Raw genomic sequence first — 15,823 nt, 5'->3', positions numbered from 1 at the left:
GACAAACAATAGACAGAGCAGGGGTGGGATTGGCATTTGAGGATTGTTAGTTGGGATATTCATGGTGAAAAAGAGTAGCAGGGCTGCAGCTGAATGATTTCCGTCTCTGCCGTCTATCCTAATTCTATTGTTCCCGTCTTCTGTTATGATTGGCAAAGATGTAAACTTCTTTAACTGGCTTTCACAAAAAGCGATATAGCGAATCCCTAAATAAACCTAACATACATTGTAAAATACACATATAAACGTCAAGTCTTATCCATTCAAGCCTCGGACAGCCTATTTTATAAACATATGTGCCTGTGTGTCTTCCCAGCCAAGACTACAATTACTTTCTATATGTAGTTCAACAAGGAATGGAATAAAGTATAATATTTTACCTCCAAAGCTAAGAAAATATTTGCTATCCAATGGACCAAATGCTCACATTACTTCCATTGAAAATTGAACATAAACAACTTTAAAAACTTAAGGAATAAGTACAGTTTGAGGAAGGACGCATAAACATAACTTGTGGAACATAAATATATTACGCATTACTGTATATTGTATGTGATATTTCATATAAAGGTCTTTCAGAATATTGTTTGTCCATGACAGACCTGTGCCTCTTCTTGCTGTTTCTTCAACTGTTCCAACATGGCTTTGAACTCTGCCTCCTTCCTCTCAGCTTCCTCCTGAGTGGCCTGGTTCTGCTCTTCATAAGCCATGGCTACCACAGCCAGGATCAGGTTAACCAGATAGAATGATCCCACAAAGATAACCAGGACAAAGAAGATCATGTAGGTTTTTCCAGCTGCTCGCAAGGTCTGTAAAAATAATTATGCATGTTTATAACAAGTGCAGAGAGTCGCTGTAGCTAAGTGAGCTTTAGTGACACTGAAACAAGAGAATCTGGCACCAACTGAATATGGCGGTTGGGCACCAGGGTGTTTAGTGTAGTTTATTTCATTATTTGATACACTACCCTTCAGCCTTTACCAAGGATAAAACAACATGGTTTACAAAGCACAAATAAAATATAAAAGAAAAGAAGATACAAAAACAGATTATTAGGATAAAGAGGAGGGGGAGAGTGGAGGAGGAAAAGGTTGGAGAGGAGCAGTGGTGTGCTGGAGCCGGCTCGCACCGGCTCGCACAAGCCCCTTGATAATTTTTAATGATTTTTGCAAGCCAGTTGTTGGAGTCTGGCAGCAAGCACACAAGCATCTGTTTTTTTTTCTCCTCCTCTCTCCCTCCTCCCCAAGCCCCCACCCTCCCATAGGCTCCCAGCAAACCTGGTCATGTTGTCCCTTAGGATCATCATCCCCCCCTCACCACTGCCTGACCAACCCGGAGCCTTTTCTCTGCTAGATCCCACCCACAGCAAGTTGCATCAGCGGGGCTGTACATTCAATTTCACTGGGCAGAGACAGGCTGGGGGTGGATCAGGCAGTGTCTCGTGTTACAGCTGCTGGAAATTACTTGAACAATGGCCAGAGGGAATGGAAGCTGAGAGAGAGGTAGGCAGAGGAGCAGCAGGAGGGAGATGATGCTGGGTTTGAACGAGGACAGCATGAAGATAAAAAAAAAAAAGTTGAAGCTATTTAAGTTACTCTGTTTCCCCTTCCTGCGCCCTTAAACTGAAAACAAAATCAAGCAAACTTATGAGCTGCTGCATCTAGGTTGTCATTCTTTATTGTTGGTAGCATTTTAATTCAAGCTCTCTTATATTTTCAAACATGCCAGCTTTGGCAGCATACAGGTGTACACAGAGGTCAGAGGAAGTATAGTAATGGAATAACTTTTCATAGATAGAGTAGTAATTTGTTATCAATCATATTGAGTGTGTCATTTAGAGGGGCTGGTTATAGGGACACCCTAGCATGTATTATATTTGTGCAGAGATCTTTTTTCTCCTGGTAAAGGGCCATTAAAACAGATGTCATTATAAGGATCAGGTGCTCAGCATTCAGAGTTTCTATCTATATATCTATTTATTTATTTATTTAGTTATTTATGACATTTAACCCTGCAGAGATTTTTTTTCTCCTGGTAATGGGCTTCTAAAACAGACATCATGTTAAAGGAATCAAGTTCTCAATGTTCAGAGTTTCTATTTATTGACTTATTTATGGCATTTTATCCCACATTAAATTTGAATTAGAGTGGAACCTGGAAGCATTTAAAAAAAAAAAAAAATTCCCAGAGAGAGTAATGCATGACCCCTCCACCCGGCTCTCTCCATGGGTATAGCCAGCTCTGCAATTTGGGGGGGGGGCGCAGAGGTAGACAGGGGGGGGGGCGCAGAGGTGGACCGGGGAGAGAGCCTGTTGTTAAAAATTTACCAGCACACCACTGGAGAGGAGCCCTTTAGACCCAGACTAGCTCATGGTTGCCTGTGAGATTTAGGATTCAGTTAAAATCTTATTTTTGCTTCATCAGACTGTTTATGGGAATGTTCCATGGTATTTCCATTCTGTGATCAAATTATTTGTATCTGATAGGTTAGCAACTGATTTGTTAATATCTACACATTATGGAGGAGATTCTATATATGGCGCCTAAAAAATCAGCACTGAAATCAGTGCCGACTACACATATTCTATGATTATAGAATAACTTAGTTGATATCTCAGCGCCTAAATCTACATGCATCCATTTATACCAACGAAAATGTGGCATAAATCCCAGTGCGCAGATTTACGCAAACTAGGCCATATCCTATAAATACATGCGTAAGTTTTGGAATGCTCACTTAACACCCATTTCCCTGCCCATAACACACCCCTTTTTGCCTGTGAGCGTTAGAAGTTTGGTGCACTTTGTTACAGAATACGCTTAGCGGGTTGTGCACCTAAATTTTAATTAGTACCAATTATTGCTCATTATTGCTTAAGTGCTATTATCAGCGCTCATTAGCTTGTTAAGCTAGTTAAGGTGCACACGTTGAAACATAATCAGCGCCGATTTTGGTGCAGATCTCTAGGCAACCTATATAGAATCCAGAAGTATATCTTATGAGGGCTGCAGCCTTTCCAGTTGTAGGTCCAGTTTTGTAGAACGCTTTGTCTGGCTATTTGCGCTTTGTGAGAACTTAAGACACTTCAAGAAGCTCTTGAAAACTTATTTCTTTATTCAGGCCTTTTAATGTGATGCAGTCAGAGCCCAGCGGTTATTAGTTCTTATTCATGGGGGGGGGGGGGGGGGGGGGAGGGTTGTGTGGGATAATGAAGTAATTGTTGTTTGTATATTTTGTCTTTATTATTATGTATGTTATGTTGTTGTTGTTGTTGTTGTTGTTAGCCGCTTAGGTTTAAGAGGGGTATAAGTTTTATAAATAAATAAATAAGGAGAGAAGAAAATATTCAGTAAAATCTTAGATGGTTTTCATGGAGGAAATAATTTTAGACAAGAATTCACTGGCCATACTGAAGACTGATCAAGTATGAGAAAGAGTGGTTGAGGTGGAGTCCTCAAAGAGGAGAAGAAATGTGGAGGAGAAGGGAGCTCCTAAAGGAATTAACCTTTCTACTGAAAAAAGAAAGAGACAAGGAAATCTGAAGACAACTGAAGAGACGCTGAATGAGGCAACTCTAATAACAGCAGGGCTTTTTTTGAGGCGGTACGTGGGGGTACTGAGTACTGGCACCTTTTCCATTGTCTGCTAAAATTGACCCATGGACCCCAAGTTTTAATGAAAAAGCTCAGCCTCTACACACCAATTCTGCCTTTTCATAGATTCTGTGACTGGTTGCAGGGGACCTGGCTATTGTGGGGTGAGTCCCCTCAGTGATCACCCCACCCCTGAAGGGTGGCCTAGCATTTGAGTACTGGCACCTTTTTTGCTAGAAACAATGTACTGAATAACAGTCATGAAAATGTTAGAGTTTTTTTTTTAGTTGAGATCAGTTTGGAAAACGTTTTTTTGTTGTTGTTGGTTTTTTTTTTTTTGTGCAATATTCCTTTTGCATGGATCTATAATGCCTAAGATGATGGAAATTACTGGCTTTGCATCAGAGCCTTTCAGCTCTTCCAACTTTCTGTTTCAAGAAACACAGACCAGAGAGATTCATCCCTCAAGTATGGGTTGGATTAACGTAAATATTTAAAGGTATGTAGGTAAAAATGGAGCAAACATTTGTGAACAACAAACAAAATTTTAATTTATTTCTTGTTTATTAATAATGTCTCAAGTAACAAAATCTAAAAGAAGGGATATCAGCACAGCAAGTCAAATCAGGTCATAGGACCTCTTATAATGCAAAGCTATTCCAGAGCCCGACCTCACTGACTAAATTCAAACATTTGTCCTACCCTCACAAAAACTACCACCACAACTATTTCTATAAATAGGCATTTCAAACTGCAAAAACAATATTTTCAAAAACAAATAAGTCTAATGGTTAGTGCAGTGGCCTGAGAACCTGGGGAACTGGGTTTGATTCCCACTGTAGCTCCTTGTGACTCTGGGCAAGTCACGTAACCTTCCCATTGCACCAGGTACAAAATAAAGTACCTGTATATAATATGTAAACCACTTTGATTGTAACCACTGAAAGGTGGTATATCAAATCCGACCCCCTTTCCCTCTCATAACACAAAGTTATTCCAGATCCTGACCTCACTGACTAAATTCATTCATTTGTCCCATCCTCAAAAAAACTATAACACACAGCTATTTCAAACCATATACATAATATTTTCAGAAACAAATAAACTTAAGTAGAAGCAACCACTTATCTGCTATTGCAGAAACCAGCAGTGGAACAGTTTCAGCACTGGTTTCTGCAATAGCAGATAAGTGGTTCCTTCTACTTAAGTTTATTTGTTTCTGAAAATATTATGTATATGGTTTGAAATAGCTGTGTGTTATAGTTTTTTGAGGATGGGACAAATGATTGAATTTAGTCAGTGAGGTCAGGATCTGGAATAACTTTGCGTTATGAGAGGTCCTATGACCTGATTTGACTTCATTATGTTGATGTCTCTCCTCTTAGATTTTGTGTCACTTCAGACATTATTAGTAAGCAATAAATAAATTAAAATTTTGTTTTTCACATCAGGGTAATATTTGCCCCATTTCTATCTACTTACCTTTAAGTATATTATTTGATTTTTCGGGTTAAGAATTGTTCCCACTTTTTTCACTGTTTTGGATTAACATAAGGCAGTGGTCTTCACTAATTTTTAAGTGGGGCCACTTTGAATCCAAATGAGCTGAAGGACAGCCGCAAAATATTTTCCCACATGGGGTCGCGACACTGCTTACTAGCAAGTGACAATAACATCCATCCCTTCAAGCCCATTTTTAAACTTTTCACTGGGGGTATCCCCTCAAGGAGGTAGGCATTTCCGAGCACTCTCTTCTTCTATTAAGAAATGCCTTGTCCTTCAAGCTTGCAGCCCATTCCCCTTATTCACCTCCTGCTTTCTGTCACAAGCTAGGAAACAGAGGCAGAGAACAGTGAAGAAAATACAGAGTGATGACGGGAGCCGCCCCAGAGGTCTCCAGGGGCCGCCAAGTCTTGCACTAAAGACAAGTGAAATGTGGAGGGGCATAATTGAACGAGGCGCCCAAGTTTTCCCAAGGATGTCCTTGCAGGGGCGTGAAGGGGCAAGGAAATTCGTATTATCGAAACAAGATAGGCGGCTATCTTTCGTTTCAATAATACGATCGGGGATGCCCAAATCTCAACATTTAGGTCGACCTTAGAGATGGTCGTCCCCAATTTTCGGACATAATGGAAACCGAGGACGCCCATCTCAGAAATGACCAAATCCAAGCCATTTGGTCATGGGAGGAGCCAACATTCGTAGTACACTGGTCCCCCTCACATGCCAGGACACCAACCGGGCACCCTAGGGAGCACTGCAGTGGACTTCAGAAAAAGCTCCCAGGTGCATAGCTCCCTTACCTTGTGTGCTCAGCCCCCCAAACCCCACTCCCCACAACTGTACACCACTACAATAGCCCTTAGGGATGAAGGGGGGCACCTAGATGTGGGTACAGTGGGTTTGTGGTGGGTTTTGGAGGGCTCACATTTACCACCACAAGTATAACAGGTGGGGGGGATGGGCCTGGGTCCGCCTGCCTGAAGTGCACTGCAGTGCCCACTAAAACTGCTCCTGGGACCTGCATACTGCTGTCATGGAGCTGGGTATGATATTTGAGGCTGGCATAGAGGCTGGAAATATATTTTTAAAAAATGTTTAGGGTGGGGGGTTAATGACCACTAGGGGAGTAAGGGGAGGTCATCCCCGATTCCCTCCAGTGGTCATCTGGTCATTTAGGGCACATTTTTGTGGCTTGGTCATAAAAAAAAAAAGGACCAAGTAAAGTCGGCCAAGTGTTCATCAGAGATGCCCTTCTTTTTTCCATTATCGGCCGAGGATGCCCATGTGTTAAGCACACCTTCGCTGTGCTTCTGACATGCCCCCATGAACTTTGGTCGTCCCCGCAACGGAAAGCAGTTGAGGACGCCCAAAATTGGCTTTCGATTATACTGATTTGGGCGACCCTGGGAGAAGGACGACCATCTCCCAAGTCGTGTCAAAAGATGGGCGCCCTTCTCTTTCGAAAATAAGCCTGAAAGGGATCTACATAGTAACATAGTAACATAGTAGATGACGGCAGAAAAAGACCTGCACGGTCCATCCAGTCTGCCCAAGATAAACTCATGTGTATACCTTACCTTGATTTGTACCTGTCTTTCTCAGGGCACAGACCGTATAAGTCTGCCCAGCAGTTTTTCCTGCCTCCCAACCACCTGTCCCGCCTTCCATCACCGGCTCTGGCACAGACCGTATAAAAGTCTGCCCTCCCCTATCCTCGCCTCCCAACCACCAACCCCTCTTCCCCCCACCTGCTCTGCCACCCAATTGTAGCTAAGCTTCTGAGGATCCATTCCTTCTGCATAGGATTCCTTTATGCACATGCCATGCATGTTTGAATTCCGTTACTGTTTTCATTGCCACCACCTCCCGCGGGAGGGCATTCCAAGCATCCACCACCCTCTCCGTGAAAAAATACTTCCTGACAAAAGTTAGGTTTTAGTTGTTCTACTGGTGAGGGAAATTTTAATTAAGAAATGACCTAGGACCTGAGTAGAAGAGATATTATGGGGACATGGTAGGGAATTTGTTGGTGAAAAAATTATATCAAATGAAGGTTCTACTGTGTAGGTGGGGAAGGAGACATGCTGGAAGAAACCTAGTGCCACTATTTGGAATAAAAGGTCTTTGTCATGGTTTCTGTGAGGATCTTCTGCATGCAAATTAACTTGCCAAGGATAATCAGAGAAGTAAAATGAGTAGCTATTCTTAGCAGGAAAGAGGACAGTTTTTGGAAAGGAGGGAGGTATATAGAAAGCACTGGAAGAGAAGAGCCTCAGAATGTCTGAGGAGAGAGGACGTCACTGTGACTAGCTGGGCTTGGTGACCCCCAGTTCTTAAACCTATGGTTGGAACCCAGAACCCAGGACAGAGAGGTGACTTCTCACAGTTTTATGCAGAAGATTGTACTGAAGGTCTTCAGATGCAAGGAATCTTCCTGTTGACTGGTTAACTGTGTTCTAAAAATTCCATTCTTATTTCCCCGTGCTCTATATATCATCTATATTTTTTTGACAGAATGAAAGAAATAATCATATGGCATAGGCTTAGTGAATATTTATTTATTACATTTGTATCCCACATTTTCCCGCATAGCAGTAGGCTCAATGTGGCTTACAGGTTCCGGAGAGGAGAGTACCAACTCCGGGAATATATACAGAGTGGAAAATAGAGTAACAGTAGGTGCAAGGAAGTTGATAAGGTTCCGGAAAAGAGAATACAACTCTGGGACGAATATATAGTAGCATATAGAGAGAAGTAATCCCAATGAGGCTGAAAAGTCTCCAGAGTAGGATAAGGGTAGAAGTACACTTAATTATAACTGGAGTGGTAAAATTCGTACAGTTTGAAGTAATAGGATTATGTGGAAGGGGCGTTGTTCATTTCTTAGATCGAAAGATGTGATGCATTGTTCATGAATTAGTTCGGGTCTGTTGGGTAGGCTTTCCGGAAAAGGTGAGTCTTGAGGTCTTTTCGAAATTTTAGATGGGTGTTCACAGTTCTAATGTTTCTAGGTAAAGCGTTCCATAGCTGGGTGCAAATGTAGGAAAAGCTGGATGCATATGTTGATTTGTATTTTAGTCCTTTACAGTTTGGGTAATGCAGGTTTAGAAACGTTCTTGATGATTCGATGATGTTTCTAGTTGGTAAGTCAATAATTTCAGTCATGTAGGTTGGGGCCAGACCATGGATTATTTTGTGGACCAGAGTGCAAATTTTGAAGGCTATTCGTTCCTTGATTGGTAGGCAGTGCAGTATTTCGCGTAGGGGTTTAGCACTTTCGAATCTTGTCTTTCAGAAAATGAGTCTAGCTGCCTTGTTCTGCGCTGTCTGGAGTTTCCTTAAGCTCTGTTCTTTGCATCCCGCATATACGGTGTTACAGTAGTCAACATGTGATAGTACCATTGTTTGAATTATGTTACGGAAAGTTTCCCTTGGGAAGAATTGTTTGATCCGTTTGATTTTCCACATTGCATGGAACATTTTCTTCGTGGTGGCAGAGGCTTGGCTCTCTATGGTTAGGTTGGTGTCAATAGTAATACCAAGGATCTTCAGTTTGTCCAATATTGGGAGAGTATGTTCCGGGGTTTTTATGGATGAAGGGAGGTTTGTTTTGTGGTGAGAAGAGAGAATAAGGCAGTGAGTTTTTTTCCTTGTTGAGTTTGAATGCCAATGCCCAGGCATCCATTAAGCTTAACCCTTTAGTGTCCAATGTGCCCATCAATCTGTTCCCATATGGCTTATTATGGGAACATTGGACACTAAAGTTAAACTAGTCTTTATTGCAACAGTGATTTCTGTTGGATTAGAGTTGAACGGTATGTAAATGGTGACATCATCCGGATACAGAAAAGGATTAAGATTATGCTTGTATAGGGCATGAGCAAGGGGGTTTATCATCAGATTAAATAATATGGGTGAGAGAGATGAACCCTGGGGTACTCCACAATCGATACTCCATGATGGTGATATGTTTGAGTTTGCTTTTACTTGATAAGATCTCGTGGTTAGGAAACCCTTGATCCATTTGAGTATATTCCCTCCTATGCCTATCTTGTCGAGTGTTCTTAATAGTATATAGTGCTCAACCATATCGAATGCGCTTGACAAGTCAAATTGCAAGAGGAGTATGTTTTTACCTAATGCGATTTCCTTTTTGAACTTGGCTAGGACAGTTACCAGGACGGTTTCTGTACTGTGGAGAGATCTGAAACCCGACTGTGATTCATGAAGGATTGAGAAATTGTCGATGTATTCAGTAAGTTGTTTAGCTACAATGCTTTTCATCAGTTTGGTTGTAAGTGGAATGGATGCCACAGGTCGGTAGTTGGTGATACCGTTAGTTTTCTTTTTGGTGTCTTTTAGTAATGGTGTGAGTAGTATATTACCTTTGTCTTTGGGGAATATGCCATGCTGGAACAAGAAGTTGAGGTGGGACGTAAGTTCAGTGATGAATCAAGCGGGGGGGGGAGGGGTTCATTAGATAATTGGGGCAGGTGTCCAATTGACAGTAGGCTGTAGAGATCTTATTGGTTGCTAGTGCTATTGTTTCTTGTGTGATCTGGGCGAAACTTGTCAGCTGGGTATTCTTCTGAGCATGGGACTAGCTCATTAAGGAAGGTATCAAGGTTGGTGTAGTCCTGTGACATATTTTTGCGTAGATCGACAATTTTGCCTTTGAAGTAGTTAGCAGGATCATCTGCTGTTGGGATTCCTGATTTTGTTGAGGACACTGGTTTTGTGACTAGTAATTTATCCAGTAGCTTGTATAACTTTTTCATGTCTTTGTAATCAGAACCTAGTTGTTCAATATAGTAGTTCTGTTTGGATTTTTTGATTTCATATTTGTATTTTCTATGTGATTCTTTCCAAGCGTTTAGATTTTGATCGTTTTTTTTTTTTCTCCAGGCTCGTTCGAGTTGTCTGGTTCTAGATTTTAATTGTTTCACATTTTCGTTGAACCATGGGGTCCTGTTTGGTTTGTGAATGTTTTTTTTTCCATAAAGGAGCTAATTCATTTAGAACGGTGATACATTTCGATTCCCAATCTGCAAGATAGTTGATGGAATCAGATGGAATAGACCAATTGTTGTCGTAAATTTATTGCCAAAATGCAGTTGTGTCCACTTTACCTTTGGTTTGGTAAGATTTCTTTTCATCAGCTTTGAGATGCCCATTCTTCAGCCAATGTAGGGTCAGATTTAATTTGAAGTGATCTGACCATGGAATTTCCATCCATTTGTGGTCAATGACTTTAATGATTTGGTCTGATGTGAATTTATGGGTTAGCAGGTCAAGTGTGTGGCCTTTTATGTGGGTGGCATTCGGATGTGGCCATTCGAAATCCCATATTTGGAAGAATTCCTTACAATCTTGGACAACAGTTGAGTTTGGGTCTTCTAAATGAAGGTTTATGTCCCCAATGACTAGTATGTTTGAGTTAGATGTAGAAGTGACCAATATGAAATTCATTAGGGTTATATATGCTTCTCTCCAAGTGCCTGGCGGTCTGTAGAATAGGATGCAATTAAGATTTCCGGCTACACTTTTATGTTGCAATCTGATTGAGGCGATTTCTAGTTGAGGTGTGATTGATTCAGCAGTGGTTTCCAAAGTGAGATGGGATCTGTAGATTATGGCAATGCCTCCGCCTCTTTTACCTATTCTGGTCCAGTGTGTAATGTTGTATCCCGGATGGCAAAGGTCATAGTAACATAGTAACATAGTAGATGACGGCAGAAAAAGACCTGCACAGTCCATCCAGTCTGCCCAACAAGACAAACTCATATGTGTATACCTTACCTTGATTTGTACCTGCCTTATTCAGGGCACAGACCGTACAAGTCTGCCCAGCAGTACTTCCCGCCTCCCAACCACCAGTCCCGCCTCCCATCACCGGGTCTAGCACAGACCATATAAGTCTGCCCTCCACTATCCTCGCCTCCCAACCACCAACCCCTCTTCCCCCCACCTGCTCTGCCACCCAATTTCGGCTAAGCTTCTGAGGATCCATTCCTTCTGCACAGGATTCCTTTATGCATATCCCACGCATGTTTGAATTCCATTACCGTTTTCATCTCCACCACCTCCCGTGGGAGGGCATTCCAAGCATCCACCACCCTCTCCGTGAAAAAATACTTCCTGACATCTTTCCTGAGTCTGCCCCCCTTCAATCTCATTTCATGTCCTCTCGTTCTACCGCCTTCCCATCTCCAGAAAAGATTTGTTTGTGGATTAATACCTTTCAAATATTTGAACGTCTGTATCATATCACCCCTGTTCCTCCTTTCCTCCAGGGTATACATGTTCATGTCAGCAAGTCTCTCCTCATACGTCTTGGAACGCAAATCCCGTAGCTTTTCTATGCACCGCTTCCATTTTTTTAACATCCTTCGCAAGGTACGGCCTCCAAAACTGAACACAATACTCCAGGTGGGGCCTCACCAATGACTTGTACAGGGGCATCAACACTTCCTTTCTTCTGCTGATCACACCTCTCTCTATACAGCCTAGCAACCTTCTCGCTACGGCCACCGCCTTGTCACACTGTTTCGTCGCCTTCAGATCCTCAGATACTATCACACCAAGATCTCTCTCCCCCTCAGTACCTATCAGACTCTCACCGCCTAACACATGTCTCTCTTGGGTTTCTACTCCCTAAGTGCATCACTTTGCATTTCTTCGCATTGAATTTTAATTGCCAAACCTTAGACCATTCTTCTAGCTTCCTCAGATCCTTTTTCATGCTTTCCACTCCCTCCCGGGTGTCCACTCTGTTACAGATCTTAGTATCATCCGCAAATAGGCAAACTTTACCTTCTAACTCTTTGGCAATGTCACTCACAAAAATATTGAATAGAATCGGCCCCATGACCGATCCCTGAGGCACTCCACTACTCACCTTTCCCTCCTCCGAGCGAACTCCATTTACCACCACCCTCTGTCGTCTGTCCGTCAACCAGTTCCTAATCCAGTTCACCACTTCGGGACCTATCCTCAGCCCATCGAGTTTATTTAAGAGCCTCCTGTGGGGAACCGTGTCAAAAGCTTTGCTGAAATCTAAGTAGATTACGTCTATAGCATGTCGATGATTCAATTCTCCAGTTACCCAATCAAAGAATTCAATGAGATTCATTTGGCACGATTTCCCTCTGGTAAAACCATGTTGTCTCGGATCTTGCAACTTATTGGCTTCCAGGAAATTCACTATCCTTTCCTTCAGCATCGCTTCCATTACTTTTCCAATAACCGAAGTGAGGCTTACCGGCCTGTAGTTTCCAGCTTCTTCCCTATCACCACTTTTGTGAAGAGGGACCACATCCGCCGTTCTCTAATCCCTCGGAACCTCTCCCATCCCGAGGTCCAGTATTATGGGATCTTTTTGGTCATGGATCCAAGTTTCGCTGATGAAGAGTAAATCTAAGGTTTCCGATGTGATCCAATCTTTAACATTTCTGTTTTGTTTACTGTTAATCTGGCATTGATGTAACCTATTTGAATTGTAAGGTATGGATCTTCCATAATGGTGAAAGTGGGAACCTTTATTAGTTGTCGTTTGTATGTCGATTTGGATTTATTAGAGCTTTTTTGTGTTGGTCGTGCAGTTTGTTTGTGGGATAATGTTTTGCTATTGTAAGTTCTGTTGCCAGTTTGGTTGAGGTTGGTGTGTAGTATTGGTATGGTGTTATAATCAAGAGGTGTGGCTAACAGTATTTGGACCAATGTTAAGGAGTAGATTCCTAGGAGTAATTTCATTACGCTCATTCTGGCTCCTTTGTATAATAGCGAGTGCTTTCAGTTTTGCACTTTCTCAGGGGATCCTATGTGATCTGTTGTGTGTTAAATGACTTCTAAGAATGAACTCGTGGGGGAGAGTGAAGTGTTGTTAGGGGTAATGTTTTTTATGAAGTGAAGTTTATCTGGACTAAGTTCGTGAAGTAAAGAAGGAGTGTGCGTGTAAAAGTATGAGAATAATGAAGGAACAGGGTATATGAATTCGTGGGTGTTTATGATATGATACCCAGTTATGCTCTGCTTCTTCTTCTCAAGGGTGTATACAGTCGACTGGTAATTGTGCCGTTTAACGTGTGAATGTATGAAGGTGAGTGTATATTGGACTGTTGATGTGGTTCGAGGACAGTCAGTCGTGAACTTTGCTCGTAGGTCCAAGGTCGTAGGCTCCAATTGCAACTTGGACAATCCTGCAAGTGTCAGACATTCTATTTTCAGGTTTTCCCTTCCGTTTTCTCTATGACCTTGGTAGAGACCTGTCCCGTAAGGAGTAAGGATCCTATCCTCTGATTTGGCACTTTTTCCACCCATTGCAGTACAGTGGTTTCTTTGTCTGGCCTGCTTTCCGATTCGGTTGGGGAGATGTGCTACATTTGATTAGTGGCTAGGGTTATTGATGGAAGAGGAAGAAAACTGAGGACCAAAAGGGAAAGGGAGTAGGTCCAACACCTCACTGGACTCAAGATGGGAGACGTGTAAGAAAAGAATAAAAAAAAGGTTGGGCAAGAATTATTCCATACCAGAGAAAAATCAGTATGTGGAACCCATTTTCCTTTCAGGAAATAGCAGATCATGAAAAGAAAGATGCTGTGAGTAATCCAAGAAGGAAAGAGCAGTGAAAGTGAGACAAGGACTTACCAGGTCATGAGTACAAATTCTGGTGAGAAACCTAAATTTAGGAGGTTAGCACCTTGGAAAGAATCCAAGCCTTGCTGTCCTTTTTATACTCACTTATAAAGCCAGTTCTCCAATGGCTCAAATGTACAACGCCTACCTCAAGTTGAAATATTTTGATTGTATGTTATTGGACTATGATTACTATACTTTTGGTTGAAATTAAGATCAAGGAACTGGATTTGGGAACCAGTCAACCAACTGTGGAGTATATTAAGCAGTAGATGGTGGGAGGCCCAATAAAACTTTCTAGCCTTTCTGCATTGCTCTACCCATATCTGTGTGGCCCATTTCACCAGAAGATTTCATATAAACCTCATTTATAAGAATCAGAATAGCTTCATCCTAGCTGGCTAAAGTGAGGGAGCATTTTGACCATGTAGACTTTATGGGACAACCTGTGGTGGGCGGACTCCCCAAGAACAGACTTTATAGTGCAGTGACATGATTGCAGTTACTCTAGCACTGTGAGGAGAAAGAGAGATAGAGGGATAAGCAGAAAGAAGGCAAAATGGGGAAAGAATACAAAGGTACAGAGGAGGCTGAAAAACACACCTTACTTTTTAGTTTGCAATTTATTTAATTATTGATTGGGATTTATTAATTGCCTTTATGAACAGAATCACCCAAGTCGGTGTACAGCAGGTCCACTTTAACAACATAACAATAGTAAAATAACTAAATATAAACAAGTATGAATAAATGTGGTAAAATTGGAAATATGATGTCAGTACAATAGAAACTGTACCATAACAGACACCATGGAATAATATTCAAATAACAGATATAATAAGATGACCCAATGAAACACCTAATAAGCAACACAATAGAACATTCAAATAACAGAAATCATGTTAATGCTTTTCTGGTACAGAGTCAACTGGGATAAACAGGTTGCTAAATTCAAGGCAAAATCTTTGAACAGTTAAACAAGATATTAGGAACTGGTCTAAGTTACAGGGTGTGCAGTAAGCTAGTCTAGGGGCAGAGTGAGTGGACAGACAGTTGCCACATGTATTAAAAGCCTGTGAGAACAGCCAGGCTTTCACCTGCTTCCTGAAGTAGAGCAGGTCTTGAGTTAGACGTAGCGCCTCTGGGAGTAAGTTCCAGAGTGTGGGGCTACTCCTGAGAGAATTTATTTTTCTTACTTTGATTCTGTTTTCCCAGTGTTGATATCTTACACTTTGCTTCTCTCTGGGACACATGTTCCACTTGAAAATATTTCCACAGTTAAGCTCTATTCAACAGTAATAAGGTGCTCCAAGACAAGTAACATCTTTATACTGCAATGGCATTTCTCAAGTGCCTGTACCAGCTTTAACCTTAGGCATTACAGCACAACAGAGGGGCAATGTACACCAACCCCACTGCTCTACATCATGCTACAGAAAATAAATGTACAGGATGCACATCATATGATTACTTACTAGCTGATACAAGTTTTCCCAAAAATCCTGAGTCATGAGACGAAACAAGGCAAGGAAGGCCCAGCCAAAAGAGTCAAAGCTAGTGTAGCCGTAGTTTGGGTTTCGCCCTGCCTTCATGCATATGTAACCCTCTGGACATTGACTGGAAATCAAAACCATTGGAGAATTAAAAAGGATCTGCCAACATATAAATTGCAGTTAGCCCTAAGCATATCCAACATAAACCTAGAGACTAAAGTGAATGCATAATAAAACTAGATTATATGGTAGTTGTGAAACTGCCTCACCTGCAATCGTTTTCTCTTAAATGGCAGAGAGGGGACACCCCCTTCCCAAAACAAGAGGAAGGCCATCTGAGGAGATTGACTCACCTTCATCTTATATTTTTAAAGTTCAAATCGATTTTATTGCTTTCTTTTAACAAGGGAAAAATACAACAGAACAGTAAAATAACAACAAAGGAACAGTAGTATCGATGCCATAACAGAATAAACAGCAACCTTAGGGGGTCTTTTACAAAGGTGCGGTAGCGTTTCTAGCATGCACTGAACGCTAGAGACACCCATAGGACTATATGGACATCTTTAGCATCTTTGTAAAAGGCCAACTTAGTATCA

The 15,823-nt window shown here is 41.7% G+C and overlaps 1 protein-coding gene across 1 annotated transcript in view; it reads right to left on the bottom strand.

Moving 5' to 3' along the window:
• SCN8A (sodium voltage-gated channel alpha subunit 8) overlaps nt 1-15,823 on the bottom strand; it is a 359,538-nt gene that overhangs the window by 220,657 nt on the left and 123,058 nt on the right. The window contains exons 9-10 of the mRNA XM_030194998.1: nt 15,207-15,348; nt 603-809 (exon numbers count right to left, since the gene is read on the bottom strand). Coding sequence (XP_030050858.1) covers nt 603-809; nt 15,207-15,348 — 349 coding nt within the window. The remainder of the gene's footprint in view (nt 1-602; nt 810-15,206; nt 15,349-15,823) is intronic.

This window comes from Microcaecilia unicolor, chromosome 3, assembly GCF_901765095.1.
Source record: "Microcaecilia unicolor chromosome 3, aMicUni1.1, whole genome shotgun sequence".
Classification (NCBI taxonomy): domain Eukaryota; kingdom Metazoa; phylum Chordata; class Amphibia; order Gymnophiona; family Siphonopidae; genus Microcaecilia; species Microcaecilia unicolor.
The sequence above is the reverse complement of the archived record's forward strand: the minus strand, read 5'-3'. Positions and strand labels throughout refer to the sequence as shown.